At 52.1% G+C, this 23,551-nt stretch overlaps 4 protein-coding genes across 4 annotated transcripts in view; 1 reads left to right on the top strand and 3 right to left on the bottom strand.

Annotated features, from left to right (window-relative positions):
* LOC111533669 (pyruvate carboxylase, mitochondrial-like) overlaps positions 1-23,551 on the bottom strand; it is a 1,148,173-nt gene that overhangs the window by 761,175 nt on the left and 363,447 nt on the right. The window lies entirely within an intron of this gene.
* Positions 95-5,239, bottom strand: CTSF (cathepsin F). Its single transcript, XM_023186417.2, is given in 14 exon segments — positions 95-638; positions 719-777; positions 1,180-1,270; positions 1,364-1,428; positions 1,509-1,628; positions 2,290-2,370; positions 2,450-2,546; positions 2,635-2,780; positions 2,903-3,016; positions 3,863-3,938; positions 4,048-4,197; positions 4,199-4,285; positions 4,612-4,710; positions 4,902-5,239. Coding segments are annotated over 14 exon segments (1,473 nt in total). The 5' UTR covers positions 5,115-5,239; the 3' UTR covers positions 95-563.
* CCDC87 (coiled-coil domain containing 87) lies at positions 17,064-19,936 on the bottom strand. The gene has a single exon (XM_023186403.1). It carries the CDS (start codon positions 19,870-19,872, stop codon positions 17,347-17,349), a length of 2,526 nt encoding a protein of 841 aa, XP_023042171.1. The 5' UTR covers positions 19,873-19,936; the 3' UTR covers positions 17,064-17,346.
* CCS (copper chaperone for superoxide dismutase) overlaps positions 20,019-23,551 on the top strand; it is a 16,886-nt gene continuing 13,353 nt past the window's right edge. The window contains exons 1-2 of the mRNA XM_023186404.2: positions 20,019-20,160; positions 20,504-20,576. Of these exons, the coding sequence (XP_023042172.1) occupies positions 20,122-20,160; positions 20,504-20,576 (112 nt within the window). The 5' untranslated portion in view covers positions 20,019-20,121. The remainder of the gene's footprint in view (positions 20,161-20,503; positions 20,577-23,551) is intronic.

Genomic DNA, 23,551 nt, shown 5'->3' with positions numbered 1-23,551 from the left:
CCCTCAGGCTCCTGGGCAGGACCAGCCATCCCACCTTGACCCACCAAGAGTCCTGCCCTCCCTCCTCACCCGGGGACTGAGCATTCATACCACACTGGGGGCCAGGACACATCTTTATTGCTGTTAGAAAAGGTTGGTTACAAGTTTCCTGGACGTGGGGGGGACACTATCCCTAAATCCAAGGGAACCAGAAAATGTATAGTATCAAACAGAGGAAAGCGGAGGCAGGACAGAGCTAGGCTTAAGATCAGAACATTTTCTTCCCGCTCACTACCCGATCCCAGAGTTCTTGCCCCAGCTTCAACTGCCCAGATACCACCCTTCACCCCAAGATCCTTCTAAGCTACCACAATTCAACAAAGGTGCAGGTGCAGAACTTCAGAGTGGGAGTGGGGTGCAGGGAAGCAGGAGCTGTGCCCCAGCCCAGTGCCCTCTGCTCACCCTGAGGTACCCAGTGCCTGTCCCTCTGCCAGCTGTACCTCCCAGGGAGAGGCCTGGACACATGTCAGGCTGCGGCAGCGGCCACTCTGATCAGCACCAGGTCCTGAGCTGGGGGCCCCTCCTCAGTCCACCACCGCCGAGCTGGCCATGGTGTTCACACCACAGGCCCCAGACCCGCGATGCAAGTAGTAGTAACCCTGGGGGAGAGGGGGAGCTGGTGAGGGCACCAGGGTAGGATGGCAGCTGGGGGGCCAGAGGCCAAGCCGGCAAGACTCACCTTCTCGCCCCAGTCAGTGCCCCAGCTGTTCTTGATGGCCCAGAAGGGAATGTCAGAGCCTGGGGTGCAGTGCAGAGTGCAAGGATCAGGACCCTTAATTCTCCAGGCAGAGCCTTCATCACTTTGCACCTTCAAATACTTGCACTGGGCCTACTGTATGATGAGGACTAGGAAAAGAACAGAAAGCAAGGGGCCCAACTACCAGCCTCAGGGAGAAGCCCTGGGGCAGGGAGGAAGCACCCACCCACCCGCCTCTTGCAGGTCATCAATATTTACCCTCCCACAGCTCAGCTTCCCTTCCACAGACAGGACAGATGATGCCCGTGTGGCCATGGCCCAGGCAGCGGGTAAGGACAGGGTTCCTAGGCATTCCCCCTATTTCCCCTCTAGAGGACCTGAGATGCTGTGGTCCCACCCCTGCCTGTGGCCTGGCTGGATGCAGGATAGGCAGCGGAACTCACGGTTGCCATAGCCCACAAGCAGCACCGCATGGTCGATGAGCCAAGGGCTGCAGAGGAGCCGGAGAGGGCGGGAGATCCCATGGCGGTAAAACTAGAGGTGGAGAAGGAGTAGGGGATCAACTCCAAGATGAGGTCAGGGAGGTCAACAAGAGATGGGGCAGGGGCAGTGGGGCTAGGGCCTCACCTGCATGCCAAAGGCATTGATGGCCACGGAGATTGGGCCTCTCTTGGCCAGCCAGGCCGCCAGCTCTGAGATGGGAAGGGGTGGCATCAGTGGGCACCCAGGCCCTGACCCCACCTTGCCTCACCTCACCCCGCCCCTCACTCACTCTGCTCATTCTGGCTCAGCTCCACGGAGTCATTGATGTAGACCTTGGCCTTCTCTGCTGAGAAGTTGCAGGCCTGCATGTGGCCCCGGTAGCTGTAGTCATCCTCTGTCTCCAGCCCTCCTGGGGAACGGTGTGGGTGAGTACAGAAGGGCAGGCTTATTTGCCATTCACAGCCAGAAGCGGACTAAGCCCCCTACACGAGGTTTCACATTCCTTGTCCACCCCAGGCCACAGGCCATCCCGTCTGAGGAATGTCTTCATTCTAGAAATGACACATCTGAGGCTGGGAGAGATGGGGAGGAGGGACCAGTAGCCAGCAAGAAAAGTGGCAGAGACAGAACTCAGCTCCAACTTCTGACTCCTCACCAAGGGCTCATCCCAGAAGTCTTTCACCTAGGCTGGAGTCTAGTGGCACAAACATGCCTCACTGCAGCCTCAACCTCCTGGGCTCAAGCGATCCTCCTGCCTCAGCCTCCCAAGTAGCTGAGACTATAGATGCAAGCCACCATGGCTGGCTAATGTCTTTACTTTTTTGTAGAGATGGGGTCATGCTATGTTGCCCAATCTGGTCCTGAACTTCTGGTCTTAAGTGATCTTTCCACGTTGGCCTCCCAAGGTGTTGGAATTACATGCATGAGCCACCACACCTGGCTGGGTCAGCACTAAGACTTCAACTTAGTTCTGTGTGACTCTCACGCTCACGTCTCCCCCCATCATAAAGTAACTTCTTGCAGAGGGAGAAGTGGCTCCAGTTGCCCCTCCTGACCCCGTTAATGCATACCCAAATTCTTTATGGCCAAGTAGGCGTTGGAGGGCAAGCCGCCCATGCAGGCCTTGTCCATCTTGTCACAGTCCAAGAGCTCTAGGAGACAGAAGGCTGGTCCCAAGAAGCCCTCCTGAAGGGCTAGGCTGGGGACAGAGGGGTAGAGCGAGATGCTCACCCTGTTCAGAGAGGGAGAGTAGGGTCCCCTGGTTCAGAAACCACTGGCCCTCCACGTTGCCTGTGACTGAGAAGGCCCAGCAGGAGCCACACATGCCCTACAAGAGATGGGTGGAGTCACAGCTGGATCCCTTCACCAGCCCCAGTGCAGTGCCCATGTCCCACCCTCACTTCTAGGGGTCCAACCTGGTCCTTGACTTTTGTGACAGCCCCCTTACTCCTCCAGTCCCATTCAGGTGGGGCGAAGTCACCCACAGACTTGGCTGGCTTCATCTTGTTGCCAGGCTCTTGTCTCAGGAGGGGATTCAGGTAGATAGTGCGGAACTCCTCCTCTGCAGGCAAAGGTGGGCAGGGCATGGGGAGAAAAGTGTTCTAAGCCAGACCTGACCAGAGGCCTTGCAAGCAAGGTCCTATCTCTTCCTGGCTCCATGAGGACTCTGGCCACTATCCCTACCTGTGAGATCACTGAACTTGGTGACTCCATACTGAGCTGTGCCACGGTCCAAGGCCTGGATCTTCTGTGCTCGCACCATGTTATTGACAAAGACGGACAGGCGCCACCGGGCTTCTGAGGACCAAGGAGCAGAAAAGGAGGGGCTTGACCCCAGGCAGATAAAAGGAGGGGCAACTGGGGCTCGCAGGCAGGAGTTTCCCCGCGGAGCAGGAGGGGTGGGGGCCAGACATGCAAGTGATGGAGTGGGAGGTGTGATCAACTTTTGGGGCCAAACTGAAGCAATGACTTCCCAGGTGCAAAAGCAGTAAATGGGGTCTAAAGGACACCACCCACAAGAGGTGGTGGGGAAAGGCCATGTTGTCAAGGACTCTCCAGCACAAAAATCCTGGCCTCTGCCCCATCCCACCCTGCCCAGAGTGATGGAGACACATGGCTTTTTTTTTTTTTTTTTTTTTTGAGACCGAGTTTTCACTCGTCACCCATGCTAGAGTGTAATGGCGCAATCTCGGCTCACTGCAACCTCCACCTCCTGGGTTCAAGCGATTTTCCTGCCTCAGCCTCCCGAGTAGCTGGTATACAGGCGTGCGCCACCACGCCCAGCTAATTTTTGTACTTTTTTTTGGTAGAGATGGGGTTTCACCATGTTGGCCAGGCTGGTCTTGAACTCTAGACCTCAGGTGATTTGCCCGCCTCGGCCTCCCAAAGTACTGTAATTACAGACATGAGCCACTGCACCCGGCCAAAACCCATGGCTTCTGAGTGGGAAGATAAGGTGGGAGAAGGGACCAGGTACTCAGGGCGGCTGCCCAGTCAGGGAAGGCTTAGGGAGAACTCAGGAATGACGGGGTCCTTGAACAGGTGCACTGCCTCTTGTCTTTCTCCTCCCCCACACCAAGGTGCCAAGTTGGGGGGAAAGTCCTGTTCTGATAGAAACAGGTACAGCCAAGGCTGGGTCCTCACCTTCCTTTGACTCATATGTCCGGTTATACGTAATGACAAAGTTCTTGAAGATTGAAGCCATCTTCACAGGCAAGTCCTGGGTAGGTAGACCAGTCTTTAGGCTGACCAGGGAAACCCACTCCAGAGGGAAGGGAGGAGAAGGGCGATGAGGCAGTGGCTGGCTCCCCAAGCTATGGGCTCCTCACCTGCGGCAGGGGATCCTCATTCAACAGGGAAAGGACTGAGCTGAAAGTCTCATTTCTGCGGTCTGGATGGGGTTGGGAGAGAGAAGAAATCATGGCTGAGCCCTGAGTGAAGGCTGACTTGCGCTCCCCAGCAGCCTTGGGCTCTCCCAGCACCTGGAACCTTGGTGTCCACCGGGCCACAGTCCTTCCGCAGCAGCACGTGTTTTCCAAGTTCATCCAGAACTTCGAAGCTGCAGAGCTGGAGGGAGAGGAAGAAGCTGCTCTGGGGGCCTGGATCTGGATCTGGATCTGGGGAGCAAGATCTGGGCAAGATGGAGCTGGAGGCTCCTCAGATGAGGGCCACCCCTAAGGCAATCACCCCATCACAGTGGACAGTGAGGCAGGGCCTGCACCGGGACATCCTCCCCTTCAGAGCATCCTGGTTTCTGGCCCTCGGGGCCTGGGAAGTGGCTCGAGGTGGGGCATCAGCTGCCTGAAATCCCTGCGTCTTGACCTGACTCGTCAGAATCTAACTGCTGCCTTACTCAGCCTGGGGGCGGGGAATCCAAGAGTCTTATCACTCACCAGGGTTTTCTTGGACGTGGGGAGCCGGCACACCGTGGTGTCCTTGCAGGGTGGCTCCTCCAGGGTCGCCTCCAGGGAGTACAGCGAACCTTGGCCCGCCTGTAGAGAGGGGCAGGTGAGGCGGGCACGGTCGGCCCTTCACGGCGCCCACGGCCCCGCCCATGCGGTGCTGCCCGTTCCCCACCACCAGAGATCGGTTCGTCCAGCGGGCAGGCCCCATCCCAAGGTTAGGTCAAAGTTCCTATCTCTCGGACCCGGGCCCGGCGCCCTCGCCCCCGGCGCGTTCTCACCCGGCGGACGCGGCCGCGCACAAGGCCCAGCACGGCCCGCGTCCCCGCAGCCCGGCCGCGATTGAACATGTCCAGCGCGAAGCGGGCGGGCGCCAGCAGCTCCGGGGACAGCGGCCCCCAGGCCTGAAAGCTGGCGGCTTGGGGCTGGGCGGGGGCGGCCACTGCGCCCGGGAGCAGCCCCAGCAACGACAGCAGCTGCAGCCAGGGCGCCATGGCGAGGGCAAAGCCGGCTGCCCTGACGCACGGACCCAACAGATGCGCCACCGACCAACCGGGTACAGACCCAGCGGCAAGCCGGGCCTCAGTACTCCCTCACGCGGGGCGACCGCGCGCCGACCAATGGGCGCTGGCTTGGGGCGCCTGCGCGCTCTCTTGTTTACAGGAGGCACGTGGGGCGTGCGGGGTAGGGAGAGCGGGAGGCTGCTGGCCTGAGGCTAAAGCTAGTCAGTAACTTCTATCACGTGCGTGTTATAGGTTAGGCTTGTTATATGATATGCCAGCTCCTTTTATTCGGAGTAGCAATCTCTGAAGTAGGTGCTATCCCCATCGTACAGTGGAGGAAACTAGGCTTGGAGAGATTAAATGGCGTGGCCGGGCTGTGTGACTCACGCCTGTAAATCCCAGCACTTTAAGAGGCCAAGGCGGGTGGATCACCTGAGGTCAGGAGTTGGAGACCAGCCTGGAACACGTGGTGAAACCCCGTCTCTACTAAAAACACAAAAGTTAGCTGGGCGTGGTGGTGGGCACCTGTAGTCCCCAGCTACTCGGGAGGCTGAGGCAGGAGAATGGCGTGAACCTGGAAGGCGGGGCTTGCAGTGAACCGCGATCGTGCCACTGCACTCCAACCTGGCCAACAGAGCGAGACACCGTCTCAAAAACAAACAAACAAACAAAAAAGAAAAGATGGAGATCCACCAGCCTGACCAACATACTAAACCCCATCTCTATTCAAAATACAAAAAGTAGCTGGGTGTGGTGGCAGGCACTTGTAATCCCAGCTACTCAGGAGGCTGAGGCAGTAGAATCACTTGAAACCACGAGGCGGAGGTTGCAGTGACAAAGTTTGCACCACTGCACTCCAGCCTGGGCGACAGAGCAAGACTCCGTCTCATAAATAAATAAATAAATAAGATGGAGACACAGCTGGGCGTGGAATCACTTGAGGTCAGGAGTTCGAGATCAGCCTGGCCAACAGGGTGAAACCTTGTCTCTACTAAAAATACAAAATTAGCGGGCGCGGTGGCTCACGCCTGTAATTCCAGCACTTTGGGAGGCGGAGGCGGGCAGATCACGAGGTCAGGAGATGGAAACCATCCTGGCTAACAAGGTGAAACCCCGTCTCTACTAAAAAATACAAAAAATTAGCCGGGCATGGTGGTGGGCGCCTGTAGTCCCAGCTACTCGGGAGACTGAGGCAGGCGAATGGCGTGAACCCCAGAGGCGGAGCTTGCAGTGAGCCGAGATCACAGTACTGTACTCCAGCCTGGGCGGCAGAGCAAGACTCCGTCTCAAAAAAAAAAAAAAAAAAAAATGGAGACCCACTAGCCTGACCAACATACTGAAACCCCATCTCTATTCAAAATACAAACATTCGCTGGGTGTTGGCCCAGAGCGGTGGCTCACGCCTGTAATCCCTGCACTTTGGGAGGCTGGGGCAGGTGGATCACGAAGTCAGGAGATCGAGACCATCCTGGCTAACACGGTGAAACCCTGTCTCTACTAAAAATACAAAAAATTAGCCGGGCGTGGTGGGGGGTGCCTGTGGTCCCAGCTACTCTGGAGACTGAGGCAGGAGAATGGCGTGAACCCGGGAGGCGGAGCTTGCAGTGAGATGGCGCCACTGCACTCAAGCTTGAGCGACAGAGCGAGACTCCGTCTCAAAAAAAAAAAAATTGCTGGGTGTGGTGGCGGTTGCTTGGAATCCCAGCTACTCAGGAGGCTGGGACAGGAGAATTGCTTGAACCCAAGAGGCGAAACTTTCAGTGAGCCGAGATCACACCATTGCACTCAAGCCTGGGCAACAAGAGCGAAACTTCATCTCAAAACAAAACAAAACAAAACAAAAAGCCGAGATGGAGACACTAGCGCACACACAGGGTATGGGTTGGTGGTTGCTGGGAACCAGAACAGAGATAATGACGACTCAGGAGAAAGAAAGCAGGCTTGAAGGAGCAAAGAGCTGGAGGAGGTGAGGGGTGGTGTATTAGTTAACTACTCCTGTGTAAAACACTACCACAAGCCTGTGCAGTGACTCATGCCCGTAATTCCAGTACTTTGGGAGACCAAGGTGGGAGTATCGCTTGAGCCCAGGAGTTTGAGACCAGCCTGGGCAACATGGCAAAACCCCCTCTGTACAAAAAATACAAAAAGTAGCCAGGCATGATGGCATGCATCTGTAGTCCGAGCTACTCAGGAGGCTGAGGCAGGAGGATCACTAGAGCCTGTGAGATCGAGGCTGCAGTAAGCCATGATTGCACCGCTGAGCTCCAGCCTGGGAGATAGAGTGAGATCCTGTAAAAAAAAAACAAACAAACAAAACAAAAAAAAAAACAAAAACAACCAACGACAACAACAACAAAAACTATTACCCACAAAATTAGTGGCTTAAAACAACACATGGCCGGGCACGATGGCTCATGCCTGTAATCCCAGCACTTTGGGAGGCCGAGGTAGGTGGATTGCTTGAGCTCATGAGTTCAAGACCAGCCTGGGCAACAGTGAAACCCCATCTCTACAAAAAAATGCAAAAATTAGCCAGGTGTGGTGGTATGTGCCTGTGGCCCCAGCTACTCAGGAGGCTGAGGTAGGAGGATGGCTCAAGCCCAGGAGGCAGAGCTTGCAGTAAGCTGAGATTGAGATCGAACCACTGTACTCCAGCCTGGCGGATAGAGCCAGACCTTGCCTCAAAAAAAAAAAAAAAAAAAAAAAAAAATTTCTTACATCTGTCTCAGTGGGTCAGGAGTCGGCTTACTTGGGTCCTCTGCAGGGCAGCACTCAGAGCTGGCCAGGCCTGCAGTCTCCTCTGAGGCTCAGGTGGGGAAAGAGTATGTGTAGCATTCAGCCCCTGTGGCTACCAGACTGTGGTCCTCAGTCACTTGCAAGCAAGGCTGCCCTCAGTTCCTTGACACGTGAGCCCCCCAGCAAGGACACTTGCTTGCTGAAAGCCAGAAAGGGAGAGAGAGGCTACCACAATCTTTTCTCTTTTTTTTTTTTTTTTCAAGATGGAGTCTTCCTCTGTCTCCCAGGCTGGAGTAAAATGGTGTGATCTCCACTAACGGCAGCCTCCACCTCCCGGGTTCAAGCGATTCTCCTGCCTCAGCCTCCCAAGTAGCTGGGAGTATAGGCACATTCCATCACGCCTGGCTAATTTTTTGTATGTTTAGTAGAGATGGGGTTTCACCATGCTGGCCAGGCTGGTCTCAAACTTCTGACCTCGTGATCCGCCCACCTCAATCTCCCAAAATGCTGGGATTACAGGCATGAGCCACCGTGCCTGGCCCCACAATCTTATATAACATAATCACATCCACGTAATCACATAGATCCACCACCTCTGTTCTATCCTATTGGTTAGATGCAAGTCACAGTCCCACCCACACTTAAGGAGAGGGAATTACACCAGGGTGTGAATATTAGGAGGTGCGAATCACAGCGGCTGTCTTAGTACCTGTCTACCACAGGCATTCCCCAGAAGAGTACCTAGTACACACAAATATTAACAGCAGCAATAAGAATGGCTAATGTTTTATGTGCACTCAGTACATGTGAGGCACTCAGAGTCCTTGGCATGTGTGTTATCAGCTCATGTAACCCCATACAGCCCTGTGAGATAGTTGTGATGCACGTGAGGAAACAAAAGCAAAAGGACATTCAGTAATTTGTCCAGAAATTGGTGAATGCTGGAAGTAGAGTTTGAATCCAGTTCTTTTTTTTTTTTTTGAGACAGGCTTTCACTCTGTTGCCCCGGCTAGAGTCCAGTGGCACCATCTCAGCTCACTGTAGCCTCCACCTCCCAGGTTTAAGTGATTCTCCCGCCTCAGCCTCCTGAGTAGCTGGGATTACAGGCATGTGCCACCATACTCAGCTAATTTTTGTATTTTTAGTAGAGACGGGGTTTCACAATATTGCCTAGGCTGTTCTCGAATTCCTGACCTCAAGTGATCCTCCCGTCTTGGCCTCCCAAAGTGCTGGGATTACAGGCATGAGCCAGCACCCCAGCTAACTTAGATGAACATCCAGTTATAAGACCTATAAAGACTCCCTTCTCAAACTGGCCTCTACAGACCCCTGAGTGCATGGAAGCATGCCATTGAAAGCCAGAGGACAGACAGGGCACTGTTTCTCCAAGTACACCCAATGGACTGAATAAATCAGTCACCCAGTCACCAGGGAGTAGTTGACAATGCATTATCTACACATCTGCTTCGGTAGGCCTAGATCAGGAGCTTAGAATATGCTGGGGAAGCTTAGGAACACCTGTTTGAAAAGTCTGCAGTAGGCTGTAGTGGTGGCTTATACCTGCAATCCCAGCACTTTGGGAGGCCGAGGTGAGTGGATCACTTGAGGTCAGGAGTTCAAGATCAGCCTGGCCAACATCGCAAAACCCCGTCTCTACTAAAAATACAAAAATTAGCTGGTGTGGTGGTAGGCACCTGTAATCCCAGCTACTTGGGAGGCTAAGGCAGGAGAATCACTTGAACCCAGGAGGCAGAGGTTGCAGTGGCCGAGACTGTGTCATTGCACTCCAGTCTGGGAAACCCAGCAAGACTTTGTCTCAAAAAGAAAAAAAAAAAGAAAAAAACAAAGTTGCCAGGCACGGCGGTGGGTGCCTCTAGTCCCAGCTACTTGGGAGGCTGAGGCAGGAGGATTGCTTGAGCCCACAAGTCCAACCTAGGCAACACAGAGAAATCTGCATCTCTATTAAATAAAACATTTAAAAAGAGGGTAAAATCACAGCCTTTGGAGTCAGACTGACCAGCCTGGGTTCTAACTATGGTTCTGCCTCTTCGAATTGACTATGTGACCATGAGCAAGTTACCTTGTTTTTGGAACCTTTTTGTAGAAATAGGAAGAGCACCTGGCCTGATCAGGCTCTTCTGATCTTTTTTTTTTTTTTTTTTTTTTGTGTTGGAGAGGGAGTCTCACTCTGTCGCCCAGACTGGAGTGCAGTGGCTGGATCTCGGCTCACTGCAAGCTCCGCCTCCCGGGTTCATGCCATTCTCCTGCCTCAGCCTCCCGAGTAGATAGGACGACAGGCGCCCCCCCACCACGCCCGGCTAATTTTTTGTATTTTTTAGTAGAGACGGGGTTTCACCGTATTCACCAGGATGGTCTCGATCTCTTGACCTCGTGATCCGCCCGCCTCGGCCTCCCAAAGTGCTGGGATTACAGGCGTGAGCCACCGCGCCCGGCGGCCTACGTCTTTCTTTTGAGGCCACCCCTTCTTCCCACCTCTAAGCGTTCCAGAATCCACAATGATTTATTTGTCCGAAAGAGCAGGGGAGTGAGGGGGTCTGGTTTGTGAGGGTGCTGGCGGAGCAACGGGAGTCGGTGGTCCACGGTGGTCATGACTTTCGACACACGGTGGCGCTGTTGAGGCTCGGTCCTGTGCATTCCAAGAGCCCTGGAAGAAGTTGCAGAGTTCTCACCTCCCACGCAGCCACTGCACGCCGAAGCACAACCAGTGAGTCAGGGAGGCAGGGCCAGAAAGGAGTTTGGCATCACTGGATAAAAATCAGCCTTAATTTACATCCCCTACGTGCGGCTAAATGTTAAAATGGACAGATCTGGGCCCTAGGCTTCACACCACCTACATAGCATCAACGCCTGGATGTCAAACTTAGCCAGAGCTGCGTATTGTTTTCATCCTCACCCGTCCTCAGGAATCTCCCATCCCAGCATATGGCATCACTATTCCCCCAGCTCTTCAGTCCAGAGAACTGGAAGTGTCATTGATTCTTCCCTTGCCTTCATGCCGCACGTCTAGCCCATCTCCAAGTGCGGTGGAATCTGTCCACTTCTCCCCATTCCCACAGCCGCTCCTCATGACCAAGCCCTCACCATTGCTTGCCTGACTGAATCCACTCCTGCCTCCAATAAGCTCCTCTGCAGGCCACAGCTGGAGGGACCTCCTTAAACATAAACCGTCCGGGCACAGTGGCTCATGCCTGTAATCCCAGCACTTTGGGAGGTCGAGGCAGGTGGATCACCTGAGGTCAGGAGTTCAAGACCAGACTGGCCAACATGGTGAAACCTGATCCCTACGAAAAATACAAAAATTAACTGGGCATGCTGGCACACACCTGTAATCCCAACTACTGGTGAGGCTGAGGCAGGAGAATTTCTTGAACCCAGGAAGCAGAGGTTGTAGTGAGGGGAGATCCTGCCACTCCACTCCAGCCTGAACAACAGAGCAAAATACTGACTCAACAACAACAACAACTGCCAGGCGCGATGACTCATGCCTGAAATCCCAGCACGTTGGGAGGCCGAGGCAGGCAGATCATGAGGTCAGGAGTTTGAGACCAGCCTGGCCAACATAGTGAAACCTTGTCTCTATTAAGAACACAAAAAATTGGCCGGGCGTGGTGGCTCAAGCCTGTAATCCCAGCACTTTGGGAAGCCGAGACGGGAGGATCACGAGGTCAGGAGATCGAGACCATCCTGGTGAATACGGTGAAACCCCGTCTCTACTAAAAAATACAAAAAACTAGCCGGGCGAGGTGGAGGGTGCCTGTAGTCCCAGCTACTCGGGAGGCTGAGCCAGGAGAATGGCGTAAACCCGGGAGGCGGAGCTTGCAGTGAGCTGAGATCCGGCCACTGCACTCCAGCCTGGGCGACAGAGTGAGACTCTGTCTCAAAAAAAAAAAAAAAAATACAAAAAATTAGCTGGGCATGGTGGCGGGCACCTGTAATCCTGGCTACTTGGGAGGCTGAGGCAGGAGAATTGCTTGAAGCCGGGAGACAGAAGTTGCAGTGAGCTGAGATCATGCCACTGCACTCCAGCCTGGGCGACAGAGCGAGACTCCATCTCAAAAAAAAAAAAAATTACAATATCATATTACTTAAGATAGGATAAAGGTGAATTTGATCAGGTATGATAAGGTTGGGGCTCCCAAGAGGGACTAAGGTCAACAAGGGTGACAAAATGGCATGACTTGGCCCTTAGTTGGTTTGCCCTAATATTTGTAGAATGGATGGATGGATGGATGGATGGATGGGCATACGAATGGATAGAAGGATGGACATTCTGGGCCACAGGCTGGAGTGCAGTGGCACAATCTCGGTTCACTGCAACCTCTGCCTCCCAGGTTCAAGAGATTCTCCTGCCTCAGCCTCCCGAGTAGCTGGGACTATAGGAGAATGCCACCATGTGTGGTTAATTTTTTGTATTTTTAGTAGAGACAGTGTTTCACTGTGTTAGCCAGGATGGTGTTGATCTCCTGACCTTGTGATCCGCTGGCCTCGGCCTCCCAAAGTGCTGGGATTACAGTTGTGAGCTACGGCGCCCGGCCATGGGCCTCCTGTTTTGAGACCAGACTTCTTTCCTGGACTGAATTCATCTCAGGGGCTGTCCCTCAGCCTTGCGTGGGCAGCTCTGATCCATCTCCAGATCTTTCTGCTAAATCACGTCAAGAGTTAATTAGGATACTGACTTTCCCCACCTCCACCCCCACCCCTAAAGGCCCCAGGGCAGCATATACAAATAGATTCACATCCTTTCCTCACTACTTTCTTTGCCAAGATCTCAGGCTATAGCACTTTAGAGCTTTCCAAAAGCTTCCTGTTACACCCTAATCCCAGAATGACCTCTAACTCACCTCACCTTTGCATAACTCAGAGGAAATATTCAACAACAATCATAATAATATTCAGCCAGTGCTTGCTTTGGGCTCAGTGCTAAATCCTTCTCAGGAATTATCTTTTCATTTAAAAAGGTCATCTTAGGTGGTCTGAGGCCTGCAGACCTAGGAGGGTATGACATCTTAACAATTAAATCCCTGCCTTAACCAGCTGGCAAATCGTCATTTGGAGGTTTGTTCAGATTTACGTATACTGATTTAAAACATGAAACTAGACGCATGCCTGGACTAACACCGCCATCTGTGGGGTGGGGGTGGGAACAAGTGCGGAAGCCTGTGATGCAACAGCTGCAAGAAATCTGCTTGGGCCGGGTGTGGGGGGCCCATGCCTGTAATCCCAGCACTCTGGGAGGCCGAGGTAGGTGAATCACGAGGTGAGGAAATCGAGACCAACTCCGTCTCTACTAAAAATACAAAAAATTAGTCGGCGTGGTGGCAGGCGCCTGTAGTCCCAGCTACTTGTGAGGCTGAGGCAGGAGAATGGCGTGAACCCGGGAGACGGAGCTTGCAGTGAACCAAGATCATGCCACTGCACTCCAGCTTAGGCGACAGAGCGAGACTCTGTTTCAAAATAATAATAATAATAATAATAATAATTCAAAAAAATCTCAAGGGCTGGGTGCAATGGTTCATGCCAGCAATCCCAGCACTTTTGGGAGGCGGATGGATTACTTGAGCTTAGGAGTTCAAGACCAGTCTGGGCAACATGGTGAAACCCGATTTCTACTAATAATACAAAAATTAGTCAGACATGGTGGGACATGCCTGTAATCCCAGCTACTGGGGGGTCTGAAGCACAAGAATCACTTGAACCCAGGAGGTGGAGATTGCAGTGCGCCGAGATTGTGTCACTGCACTCCAGCCTGGCTGACAGAGTGCAACTCTGTCTCAGAAACAAACAAGAAAAAGATTTTAAAAAAGAAATCTCACCAGGTGCGGTGGTTCACACCTGTAATTCCAGCACTTTGGGAGGCTGAGGTGGGCAGATCACCTGAAGTCGCGAGTTGCAGACCAGCCTGATCAACATGGAGAAACCCGTCTCTACTAAAAAAACACAAAATTAGCCGGGCGTGGTGGCGCATGCTTGTAATCCCAGCTACTCGGGAGGTTGAGGCAGGAGAATTGCTTGAACCTGGGAGGCAGAGGTTGCAGTGAGCCAAGATTGCACCATTGCACTCCAGCCTGGGCAACAAGAGCAAAACTCTGTCTCATAAATAAATAAATAAATAAATAAATAAATAAATAAATAAATGGTAGAAATTGGGTGACTCCAAAGCCTGTGTCTTTCTGCTACCATAGGAAGAAGGGAGAACAAGACACCAGGAAATCCTTTTTTTTTTTTTTTTGAGACAAAGTCTTGCTCTGTTGCCGAGGCTGAAGTGCAGTGGTGCCATCTTGGCTCACTGCAACTTCTGCCTCCTGGGTTCAAGCAATTCTCCTGCCTCAGCCTCTCAAGTAGCTGGGAGGTATTCCCAGGAGCTACCATGCCCAGCTAATTTTTGTATTTTTAGTAGAGATGGGGTTTTGCCATGTTGTCCAGGCTGGTCTTGAACTCCTGACCTCTGGTGATCCACTCGCCTCAGCCTCACAAAGTGCTGGGATTACAGGTGTGAGCCACCGTGCCCGACCAGGAGGTCCTTTTTGACACTGGTTCCATCTCATCTTCTGCCATGGCCCTGTGCTCACTGCCTATTCATAGAGCCCCACAGACCCACTTTGCCCCCACCATTAAAGTCTTCTGTCCTGTAGACTCCTAATTGCTGTCAGCTTTTAAACATGAACTCAGCTAAGAGACTAGACGATTGGCCTGGGAGGAAAGAAAAAGAGAAAGCAAATTGGTCAACTGCTATGTGCTGAGCAGCCCAATCACTGCGCCTAGCAGGGGGTCTCCCCTACCTCCTCTCATTAATGACCACAAAGACCCCCTAAATCTCCCAGCTTATGCCCAGGCTGGTCTCCGACTCCTGAGCTCAAGCGATTCGCCCACCTCAGCCTCACAAAGTGGTAGGATTATAGGCGTGCCCGGCCACCACAATCAATTTTAGAATATTTTAATCACCCCTAAAATAAACCCCATACCCGTTAGCAGTCACTCATTTCCCCCAACCTTGCCCGGCCCCTAGTAACCATTAATCTCATTTTTATTTCGATGAATTTGCCTATTCTGGATATTTCATATAAATGGAATCATCCAGTATGTGATCTTTTGTGTCTGGCTTCTTTCATTCAGCATGATTTTTGTTTTGTTTTTTTGTTTTGTTTTGCTTTTTCTGAGATGGAGTCTCACTCTGTTGCCCAGGCTGGAGCGCAGTGGTATGATCTCTGCTTACTGCAACCCCTGCCTCCCAGGTTCAAGGGATCCTCCTGCCTTAGCCTTCTAAGTAGTTGGGACTACAGGCATGCGCCACCACACCCAGATAATTTATATCTTTTTGGTAGAGACAGGGTTTCACCATGTGGACCAGGCTGGTCTCAAACTCCTGACCTCAGGTGATCTGCCAGCCTCAGCCTCCCAAAGGGCTGAGATTACAGCCGTGAGCCACCGCACCCAGCCTCCATGTTGTCCTTTTTATTATTACTATTGCTATCCTAGTGTGTGTGCAGTGGTATCTTATTGTGGTGTTGATTTGCATGCCTTCAGTAAATACGATATTGAGCATCTTTTTGTTTATTGGCCATTTGTATATCTTCTTTGGAGAAACGTCTATTCAAATCCTTCACCAATGTAAAAATCGAGTTATTTGCCTTTCTTAATTGTTAAGATTTATATATTCTAGATATGATCTCCTTATCAGGTTTATGATCACAGATATTTTCTTCCATTCTGTGTCTTTCACTTGCTTGATGGTGTCCACAGAAGCACAAGTCTTACATTTTGATCTACCACTTATTAACTGTAAGACATGAGCAGGCCAGATGTGGTGGCTCACACCTGTAATCCCAGCACTTTGGGAGGCTAAAGTGGGAGGATGGCTTGAGCTTAAGAGCTCCAGGCTAGAGAGAGTCATGATTGCACCACTGCACTCCAGCCTGGATGACACAAAGGGACCTGGTCTCTAAAAGATTTTGAATAAATTGCCCTGCTTCTCTGAGCATTTCTCACCTGTAAAGTGAGCATCATGATGTCTTGTAGGTATAGGATAAAACTATAATGAGGTGACAAACACAAAGCCCAGATCACAGAGCTTGGGTAGGCTCAGGTAGAATCTATACTTAGCCGAGAATCTCATGGGAGGAAGGGAATGTCTCTGAGGCTGCAGGTCATGGGTGATCCACAGGCCTCCCCATGCCTCTTTCCCCCGTTATTTCCACTGTATGTGTTTATTGGCTCTGTCTGAATCTACTCCTAATTTCCTGATTGCTGCTTCTTCAGTGCCTAGCACAGTGCCACACCCATAGACAATGTACATCAAATATATGATGGATGAATGAATGAATGAAAAGGAAATGAAATCTCCCACCCAAGGTTGCACTCCAGCCTGGGCAACAGAGCAAGACCCTAGCTCAAAAGTATCTACATATTTTTAAAGAAACTAAAAAAATTAGCCAGGTGCGGTGGTAAGCAGCTATAGTCCCAGCTACTCAGGAGGCTGAGGCAGGAGGAGCCCAAGAGTTCAAGCTGCAGTGAGCTATGATCAGGCCACTGCACTCCAGCTTGGGCAACAGAGCAAGACCCCGTCTCTAAAATTGAAAAAAAAAAAAAAAAATCCAGGTGCTGTGGCTCACTCCTGTAATCCCAGCACATTGGGACGCTAAAGCAGGTGGATCGCCTGAGCTCAGGAGTTTGAGACCAGCCTGGCCAACATGGTGAAACCCCCTCTCTACTAAAAATACAAAAAAGAGCCAGGTGTGGTGGCAGGTGGCTGTAGTCCCAGCTACTCAGGAGGCTGAGGCAGGAGAATCGCTTGAACCAGGGAGGCAGAGGTTGCAGTGAGCCGAGATCACACCACTGCACTCCAGCCTGGGCAACAGAGTGAGACTCTGTCTCAAAAAAAAAAAAAAAAATTAAATAATTAAAAAATTGTTAACACTTGTCCCCATGGCAGGAAACTGAGATATTGGAGGTGGGTATGGGAAGGCTTACTTTTCAGTACACATCCTGGTATATTTTGTACCAAGTGCATGTAATTGGTAAAAATTTAATTAATTTTAGTCTTCCTAATAGTGTTTGAGAACTAAAAGAGGTGACAATTTAATGTAGTGTGATAAGAATGCTAAAGTGAGTTGTTCCAAAGATCAACTTTGCCTCTGTCTAACCTTTCCCACTACAATGAACTCCAAGGTCTCAGTTCTTTTGATCTAGGAGATTTGGGTTGTATTGTGCAAGGCTTGACATAATGGGACTACTAGGCTTGGGGATTCTTTATGAGAATTTCACTAAGAAAACAATAGTTTTAGTCTAAATCCCTTCATAGTTGGAAGCATAATGTTCCTGAATCCCCTCTGCTCCCAGATATAGACAAATATTTCTTCTTCCAAAGCAGTAAAGAGGTCTAGATGAGCTGCTGGCCATTTGGGGGTGAGGGAGGCATTTGAGGGCACTAGGCCTGGTCAAGGCATAATAGGGGTATTCCCAGGAGCTACTAAAGGCTGGCTGACTGATGGGGATCCTTCAGGGCCGAGACCAGGTGGCGAACCCGCCGCTGCTGTTGCAGCCAATAGAGCATCTCCACTTTGTCACTCTTCATCTTGTCCAGGTAGCGCCGCCCCTTGAAGATCACTGGCTCGCCAAAGATTAACTCAATCTCCTCCAGGAGAGAAGCCAAAGAAGACTCCATTAAGTTGAGCTTCCTGTGGAGATGGCTTCGGATCTGATCCTCCTCCAGGAAGTGACTGGAGCTCAAGTTGGTCTTTTTGAAGAAGCGGTTGGGGTTGGAAGCTTGTCCCTCAAACCACTCTAGTCTCGCCAGCAATGCCTCCCGCAGCTGGATGGGCTTCAGGGCTTGCTCCCAGGCATTCACCAACGAAGGCAGCTGTCTCAGACGGGCTTTGGAACTGTATTTAATGACCATGTCCACCTGGTCCTTGTTGGGGACCTCAAGCACAGACCACAGTTGTTCCAGACGCTTCTGCAGGCTAAGGATTTTGTGAGATTCTCCCAGGTGGGCGGTCTTCCCAGCTCCTAGCCTGTGCTCTAGCACGGTGTTCCAATCCCACTCTCCTGGCACAAAGTCTGGTTCTTCATCTTCTAGCAATGGGGGAGGGTGCTGAATCTCTAGGGACTCTCTGACAGGAGCCACAATCTCCACAGGAACCTCTTCTTCATGCATTTGAAAGATGACATGAAGGAAATCTGTTTCATGGTTGGTGAGGTACTTGAAGTAGTCATCCACAGACAAGGTGGTTTTCCACGAGTTCATCAAGGAGGCCTTGTTTGACCACTTCTCCCAGCTTTTGGTAGCTTGGGGTGATGGGAGGGAGGGCATTATCTCAGTATTGGACTGTAAAGTGTTTGCTCTCTGGGAGTAAAGTCCAACCAGCTCAGGGTTGATGATTTGAGACTGTTTTTCTTGACGTAGAAAGGCTGAGGACAGGAAGGTCGACCAGTCTTTATCTGCTGCAGGCTCAACTAGGGGCCCTTGATCGAAATGTAAGTGGTCAGAAGAGACATGGCTCATCAACTCCTTGTAGACCTCCCTGGTAGTACTGCCAACAAAGTTATCAATATCCATTTTTTCAATGGCTTTGGGATCCAGTTCACCAGCCAGATGGTTATACAGGGCTCCAGCCCCCTCAATGTGGAAAGAGTCTAAGAAGTTTCTATCAGAGACCCGTACGGCAGCCGCCTGGACCACGACCTCATTTCTAAGCTTCAAAGTAATGGTCACTGGCTGTGGGTGAAGTGGAAAGGATTTGGGGGGCTGGGGGTCCCACTGCCCAGAGGTTTCTTCCTCCTGGAGGTTCCTCAACATCTTCTCCAGCTCCTCCAGGCGATGCCCTGCAGCTGGGTGACGGGTCACAACCCCAAGGAGAGGAGGCAGGCCTGAGTCCAATGGTGGGTGGCGAGTCCCCTCCAACTTCATCTTCTTTATTAACTGCTTCAGATCCTCAGCCACGATGTGCCCAGTCAGCTCTGGTTTGCTCTCTCTAGACAAGACCAGCGGGGTTAAGGGGCGAGATGGGAGTGGAGGAAGGCCCAACTCATCTGCTAGCCTCCAGCCCTCACGCAGGGAGGGCATGGATTGGCCTCTCCGGAGCTCAGAGTAGAAAGGCAAGGGGGAAGCCCTGCTGGTGGGGGCCACAGGATAGCTGCCCAGCGACACTATCTGTGAGGAACTGATGTCAATTTCTCTCTTCTTTCCTATGGAAGGTGGCCAGTGGAGAGGCTTTTTCCTCTTCAACCGAGGGATGGACTTCAATTCCTTCACTGGATCCATCTTTCCTGGCTCATTGAGAAACTCTGGTGGACGGCTGAGTTGGATGAGGTAGTTCAGGTTGAGGTTAGAACACTGCACTTGGGCGAAGCCAGTGCTGTGAGGCCAGGGGATAGGGCACAACTTGAATGTCCCAGCGGGGCAGACAGGGCACAGCTTGTCCACACCTCCAGAGGTCTGCTCTGCCCTCAGCAGGGCCTGGAAGTCGGTGAGCAGGCCACGGTAGACGTCGGGACTAGTGAGGAAGAGTGTGCAGTCCCTGGCAAGGCTGGCGGCCAATCGGGTGAGCGTGGCTGATTCAGTGAAGACCCCTCTGGGGGTCGACATGGTCACCAACAGGTGCAAGTAGCGCAAGAAGAGCTGCTCACTGCTCAGCAGCACGTAGGCCTCGAGCCGCTTCCGCAGCTTGTGGTTGTTTTTGTGGCTCAGACTAAGTTCGGCGGGCGGCTCCCGCCAACTGCACTTCAGCTCGTCCAGGATGACCTTGATGAGACGTAGTCGAGCCTCAGGAGGCACTCGCGCTGCCATCCCGCTGCTGGAAAGCAGCTTGGCCACCTGGCTGCACAACGACGCCACCGTCAGCTTCGCAAGAGGGAAGGACTGTAGAATCCGGCCCTTCTGCGTGGGGCGCTTCTGAGGCTCTGGGGACGTCGCCCTAGTGGGGAAGAGCGACAGCGGACGCAGCAACCGGTGGTAAAACCGCTGGAGATCAGGTTCGTGCTTCGGAGGCTCCATCTTAGGGCTTGCGGCTGCCACCGTCTGCTAACAGAAAGGCGAGTGGTTACTAAGGCAACCAGGAGCTCGAGGGCCCGAGTGCGCCTGCGCGGCCGCCACCCGGCGGCTGACTGGGCAGGGACTTGCGTGCGCACGCACTAGGAGGCGGAGTTAAGGGTGTCTTTTGAGGCTCGGTCCGCGCGACGCTGCGCTGGTTGGCGCTCCTGCGTCCGAAGAGTTCCGCGTTTCGGGCTGGTGACTGGGTCCAGAATGGCTTCGGACTCGGGGAACCAGGGGACCCTCTGCACGGTGAGGGTTGAGGCTTCGTGTGGAGCCTCCCCGGGCAGAGAGCCTCGGCCCTTGGAGTAATCGTTACCTTGGGAAGAGGGGAAGGAGTGAGCACTTGGGTTGGGGCCTGGGGCCACGGGATGAAACTAGCATGCGAGGGTAGCAGGGGCCCTGCATGAGTGTTGGGGGGTGACTCCCATGGCCCTGGAATGGTCATGAGTGATCATAAGGTGCTTGAAGAGGGGTTACGTGGGGGCTTGTTCCCAGACCCTTGGGGGTGGTCACAGGGTAGGTAGGTGGTGAAACAAAGTCATACCAACGCACTTCCCCAGCGATCATCGTTCGGTCCCTGCCGCCCTTGCAGTTGGAGTTCGCGGTGCAGATGACCTGTCAGAGCTGTGTGGACGCGGTGCGCAAGTCCCTGCAAGGGGTAGCAGGTAAGAACAGGGTAAACTTTTCTGCGGACAGTCCAGAGGCCTCTGGGAGGGACCAGGCGAATCTATTAGACGAACCCTCCTCCCATTTTACAGATGCAGAAACTGAACCCCAGAGAGTGGAAGGAATGTTCTCAGAGTTACACACAGACCTGGAGGCAGAGCCTAGAGTACAGCTGTCCAGCTTGCCCTGACAGGTTCTAACTGCTTGTCTTGCTGTGCTGAACCTCACGTGCCCCAGAGACTGAGGAGCTAGGCTGAAGGAGTTCTTTGGAAAACAGGCAGTTTTTGCTTGGGAAACAACATAATCTTGACAAAGCAAACAGCAGTGCTGGCCCTATACCATCCTGAGTAGCTTCTGGTTCTTAAAAGGCCAGCTGGTCTGGAGGTGGCCTGGCACAATTAGAAAGATCTGGAAAGGTAGAGCCACCAGCATGGCTCTGGGAACTGGCTTCCTTTGATTCTGTTAAGTGTTCATCCAGGCCAGGCTTAGTGGCTCATGCCTGTAATCCCAACACTTTGGGACTCCGAAGTGGGTGGATTGCTCAAGTCCAGGAGTTTGAGACCAGCCTGAGCAACATGGTGAAAACTCTTCTCTATAAAAAATACAAAAATTAGCTGGGCGTCATGGTGCGCACCTGTAGTCCCAGCACTGGGGAGGCCGAGGCAGGAGGATCACTTGAGCCCAGGAGGTGGAGGCTGCAGTGAGTTGGATTGTGCCAGTGCACTCCAGGCTGGGTGACAGAGTGAGACCCTGTCTCAAAAAAAAAAAAAAAAAAAACAGTCATTTGGTAGGTATGGACCAGACACTGGGGCTTTTTAGGGAGAAGAGTTCACATGGGTATCAGGCACATCCCCTACACTCAGGTGGAAATGAGCATGCAAGTGTTGCCTGGATGGCATTCATAGAATGCTTCGTGGGAAGAGCAATCCTGAGAGGGAATGAGATGAGATGGCTTTTGAACCTGGGACCCTGGTAGTGGTGGACTTTGTAAAGTGGTTAGGGGTGTGAGCTCTAGAGTTCAGACCCCCTCTTTGCCACTTAATGGCACTAAGACTTCATGCGTGTTACTTTTCGTGTTTCTGTTTCTTCCGTGTTAAATGGGGGATGATAATAGAAGCTACTCTGGAGGATTGTCCTGAAGAGTAACTGAGTTAATACAAAAAAAGCACTTAGAAAAGTCTTTGGCATGTAGTAACAGCCCAGTAAATCCTAGGGGTTTATGAGAGGAAGGCCTTACAGGTGGTGATCTGGATGGAAGGAGGCTGGAGGGGGCAATGTTGAAGCTGGGTTTGCTTAGACTATGTGTTTTGGGGTGGTGAGTGAGCCCTCCACTTCCTGTACAACTTGCTTGCCAGGAGAGCAGACAGTTGGCCTTTCTCTTGGACCCGGCTCAGTTTTCAGCCCTCAGCATGTTTCTTAGACACCAGATAAAGACTTCTGGTGACTCTGTGTTTTCTGGTCTGGCTTGGCTTTCTCATGGGGCCTGGAAAGGAAGTTGTAGTTTTCTAGAATGCACACACATAGAGAAAGAGAGTTGCCATCTCAGGAGGCCTGGGGGAAGGCCTTCTTAAGAGGTAAGCAGGAGGAGCACCCAGCCCAAGGCTCACCCCCTAGAATCTCTATCACTTGCCCTGGTGTTCTCTGTGGCCTTCTGTTTTCTCCCTCATTGGGCTCTGAGCCAACCAAGGGTGGGCCTGGCCACATTCCAAGGTCTGCCAGTCTTAAGAAGCAAACTAAATGGCTGCTTAGCTAAGGAACCAGCCTCCCTCTTGGTTCAGACTCAGTCAAGAATTCAGGAGGTGCATAGTGACAAGGAGCTTCCCACTTCAGGAGCAGAGAATCAGCTCTTCTCTGGAGACCCCAGGGTCTGGGAACTCTCCTATGCCGAAGCCTGTCATCAGGACATCTTATCTGCTGTGTGTCCAAAACATACTTAGGCCTCCACACTGCTGCAGGCCACCCCGCCTTTCCCTAGCCTGTGTAAGAACCTCATCCTTTGATGGGTTCCCCACTGCTTCTGTTGCCCCCTCTAATAGATGTTGCACATAAAAGCCAGTGTGATATATATATATATATATAAAAATATATATAAATAAATATAAATATTTTTTTTTTTTGAGACAGGGTCTTGTTCTGCTCTGTTGCTTGGGCTGGAGTGCAGTGGCACTGTCTCAGCTCACTGCAGCCTCCACTTCACGGTTCATTCGATTCTCCCACCTCAGCTTCCCGAGTAGTTGGGATTACAGATGTGCACCACCATGCCTGCCTAATTTTTGTACTTTTACTAAAGATGGAGTTTTGCCATGTTGGCAAGGCTGGTATCGAACTCCTGGCCTCATGTGATCCTGCCTCAACCTCCCAAAGTGCTGGGATTATAGGTGTGAGCCAGCACACCCAGCAGACAACTGACTTCGAGACCTGCCTGGTCAACCTGGTGAAACCCTGTCTCTATTAAAAATACTCAGAAAAATTAGTCAGACATGGGGGCACATGTCAGTAGTCCTACCTACATGAGAAGCTAAGGCAGGAGAATTGCTTGAACCCAGGAGGCAGAGGTTGCAGTGAGCCAAGATCGTGCCACTGTGCTCCAGCCTAGGTGACAAAGCAAGGCTCCATCTCGAAAATAAAAAAATACATCATTCATGTATTATAAAAATTACCCATTTAGGCCAGGCGCAGTGGCTCACACCTGTAGTCCCAACAATTTGGGAGGCCAAGGTGGGTGGATCACTTGTGCTCAGAAGTTCGGGAGCAGCCTCTGGGTAACATGGTGAAACCTCGTCTCTACTAAAAGTACAAAAAATTAGCCGGATGTGGTGGCACATGTCTGTAGTGCCAGCTATTTTGGAGGTTGAGACAGAAGTATTGCCTGAACCCAGGAGGTGGAGATTGCAGTGAGCCGAGATTGTGCCATTACGCTCCAGCCTGAGCGACAGAGCGAGACCCTGTCTCAAAAAAAAAAAAAAAAAAAAAA

This window comes from Piliocolobus tephrosceles, chromosome 13 (genome assembly GCF_002776525.5).
Source record: "Piliocolobus tephrosceles isolate RC106 chromosome 13, ASM277652v3, whole genome shotgun sequence".
Taxonomy (NCBI): domain Eukaryota; kingdom Metazoa; phylum Chordata; class Mammalia; order Primates; family Cercopithecidae; genus Piliocolobus; species Piliocolobus tephrosceles.
This window is presented reverse-complemented; position numbering and strand designations above follow the sequence as displayed.